Consider the following 3,595-nt stretch of genomic DNA (forward strand, 5'->3'; position numbering starts at 1 on the left):
ATATATTTTGAGAAACTTGTCTTTTTTAGATTTTTGCTACATCTCTGTCACGGTTTCCAGATCTGTCATCACCTTGACTCATAATGCCTCCATTTCTCTCTTCGAATGTGCTCTGCAAGTCTTCTTGTTTATTGACTTGGCGTCTACTGAGATAGCAATTCTGACCGTGATGTCCTATGACCGCTACGTGGCCATCTGCCAGCCCCTGCACTATGAGGCCATCATGAGCCAAGGTGCCTGTCTGATGATGATGGCGGTTTCATGGCTCAGCAGGGTGATCTGTGGGCTCATGCATGTGGGAGCGACCTTCTCCTTACCTTTCTTTGGGTCCAATAGAGTGCATCAGTTTTTCTGTGATATTTCTCAGCTTCTAAGCCTCTTAGACTCCATGGTAATCATCATCAAGATTGGAGTCATGGTTTTCATTACACGTCTTGTGGTAATTTGCTTTGTTTCAATTGCCCTCTCATATGCATACATTTTTGCTACCATTATGAGGATTTTATCCAAGGAAGGCAGATCGTTTTCTACCTGCCTTCCACACCTCATGGTGATAACGCTCTTTATGGTGTCTGGTAGCATCGCCGACATGAAACTGATCTCCATTTCTCCCTCAGCTTTGGACCTGCTCCTGTATGTGTTCTGTACAGTGGTGCCCCACATCCAGAACCCGGTCATCTACATTCTGCAGAACAAAGACATGAAGGCCACCCTTCGAGGTGTGGTGTTCAATGTGGGGAATTTGATTAGGGGCCAGAACCCTTGAACCCTTGTTCTAGCCAGGCAATTTGTAAGATTTCTGAACTTAGATCCAAATCAATTGCTTAGCTCTTTTTTCTTTTTGATAGAATTTGATTGTAGTCTACCAATACTCTTCAGATTTGGGTGAATTCAACTTTGGAATACAGTAAGATTTGGAGTGTACAAATTTTAGAACATTTGCTTTCATACATTTTGATTCTTAAAATTAAATATATTATATTATATTATAGTAATACAATATATTAACTAATATAAAAGTGAATTAATAATATGAAGTGGACTAATACATATTTGTATATTAATTATAGTAGAACAAGATCATATTTACTGAAACCAAACAAATGGAAATAAAAAGATAATATGGGCTCAGAATGTTTTCAAAATCACAAAATTGACTAAATTGGCTGGAGACCAGTGGTTTGGAGGCCAATTATAAAACTTAGGTATATAAATGTATGTGATGATTTGATAAAATTTAAGTTCATGGTAATGTGTTAGAAAATAGCACAGGGGAGAACATCCTTTTTCTCCCTTACATTAATAATAAACATGTTCCTCTGAAATCTCCTGAACCCCTTCTCCATCCCCTTCCCAGAGTAAAGCGCTCTCTGAAAGTGATGTGTCAGTCCAAGATGGCCTTTCTGCATATGCGAACTTGCCTAGATGTGTATAATATCATTTTATGACTTAATATTTGAATAAAAATAATGTTATATCCTAGAGAGTCTTTTAAAGCTTGTTAAAATTTTATTTTTGATTGACTAATGATAATTGTGTATATTTAGGGCATATAATGAGATGTGTTGATACCTGTTTACAGTGTGGATTGATTAGTCAGGCTAATTAACTAATCTATCATCTCACATACTTACCTTTTTTATGTGTAGTGAAAACATTTAAAATCTATTCCTTATCAATTTTGAAACACACAATGCACCGTCCTGTGCAAGAGATCACTAGCACTTATCGCTCTGTCTGCTTCCCTGACCAATAGCTTTCCTTTTCCCACCCCATAGCCCACTTGCCTCTGTAATCATCCCACTTTCTACTTCAGTAGGTTCGACTTTTTGCATTCTGCATATATGTAGACCATGCAGTACTTGTCTTTCTCGGCCTGCCTTACATCTTTAGAACAATGTCTTCCAGGTTTACTCATGTTGTTGCAAATGACAAGATTCCTGTCCCCCTCTTTCAAGACTATATAGAATTTCATTACATTTTTGACACTGATTTTTTTTTGGCTATATGCCTAGAAGGAGATTAGTGAATCATATGGGAATTCTATATTGTTTTCTTAAGAGCCTTCATATAGTTTTCCTAACAGCTGTATTAATTTACATGCCCACTGACAGTATAAAATTGTTCTTTTCTCTATACCCACTTACAAACACTTCTGTGATAATAGTCATTCTAACATATAAGAGGTAATATCTCCTTGTGGTTTTAATTTGTGTTTGCCTGATAATTAGCGATGATCATTTTTTCATATATCTATTGGTTATTTCTATGTCATCTTTTGCAAAGTGTCTATTCTGATCCTTTGCCCATTTTCAACAAGGACTATATTATATATTTATTTATTATTTATTTATTAAATGAGAGGGAGCAAGAGCTCATGCGAGACCCCTAACAGGGTCTTGTCTACAATGCTTTCTTCAGTTTTCCAGCTGGTCAGGCTCACAGGAGGGCTCACGGGCACACCTGGCATGTTCAGGTCGACCCAGGATTCAAATCTTGCTTTTATCCATCTTTTGGATTGTATTACTTATCTGGAATTCTTTGGATACCTTCTATATTTGTCCCTTGTCAGATGTACGGTTTGTAAACACTCTCTCCCGACATGTGGTCTCCACTCTATTGCCTGCTTCCTTCACTATACAGAAGCTCTTTAGTTTTATGTCAATTTAGTCTATTTATTTTTGGGTTTGTTTCCCATGCTTTAGGGATTATATCCAGGAAATATTTGCTGAGACCAATGTTTTCTTCCAGTGTTTTTGTAATTTGTCTCACATGAAATTATAAGTATTTAGAGAAATTATTAACTATTTAGTTCATTTTGAATTAATTTTTATACATGGTAGGATAAGGGTCTAATCTCATCCTTCTGCTTGTACATATCTACTTTTCCTTTTATGAAGAGACTGTCCTTTCTCCATGGAGTGTTCTTGGCACCTTTTTAAGAAACAAATTGGCTGTAAGTGTGCATAGTTTTATCCGGGCTCTCTAACTATTCCCTTTTTGATTTTTTTTTTTTTTGACACTATCATACTGTTTGGATTACTAGAGTTTTGTGGTAGACTTTAAAGTCAGGTAGTATAATTCCTTTAACTTTATTTTTTTGCTCAAGATTGCTTCAGCTACTTGAGGTCTTTTATAATTTCATACAAATTTTTAGAATTATCTTTTAAATTTCCATTAAATAGTGTTGAAACTTTGCTGAAGATTGCAATAAATCTGCAGATCACTTTGAATTGTGCGGCCATTTTGACAATATTAGTTACCACAGTCCATAAGCACACAATGCCTTTCCACTCATTTATGTCTGTAACTTCTTTCATAACTATTTCAGTTTCTGTGTATAGATCTTTCACCATCTTGGTTAAATGTCCTAGCCCTTGGGACAGTCGAACAGGTTTCCTGAGGGAAGGAGTGAGAGACGGGACAAACAGCACGGAGACAACACAGTGTTACTGTTCTTCAGGATCATCCGTTTATTGTGGGCCGGGGATCATGGTTATATACACATTAGTGAGCAGTGACTGGCTGCTTTATATGCCAGTCATAAGGGAGCCAATCGTGGCCTTTGGCATTGTGTAATTGCTTTCTGAGACCT

At 36.7% G+C, this 3,595-nt stretch overlaps 1 protein-coding gene across 1 annotated transcript; it reads left to right on the plus strand.

Annotated features, from left to right (window-relative positions):
- Positions 1-10: 10 nt before the first annotated feature.
- On the plus strand, positions 11-766 carry LOC102475803 (putative olfactory receptor 14L1; the record flags this gene model as incomplete). Its single annotated transcript, XM_006168392.1, has 1 exon — positions 11-766. A coding segment is annotated over one exon (756 nt), but the record flags the coding sequence as incomplete, so codon positions are not given.
- Positions 767-3,595: the final 2,829 nt, after the last annotated feature.

The sequence above is a fragment of the Tupaia chinensis genome, unplaced genomic scaffold (assembly GCF_000334495.1).
Source record: "Tupaia chinensis unplaced genomic scaffold, TupChi_1.0 Scaffold145790_1, whole genome shotgun sequence".
Classification (NCBI taxonomy): Eukaryota; Metazoa; Chordata; class Mammalia; order Scandentia; family Tupaiidae; genus Tupaia; species Tupaia belangeri.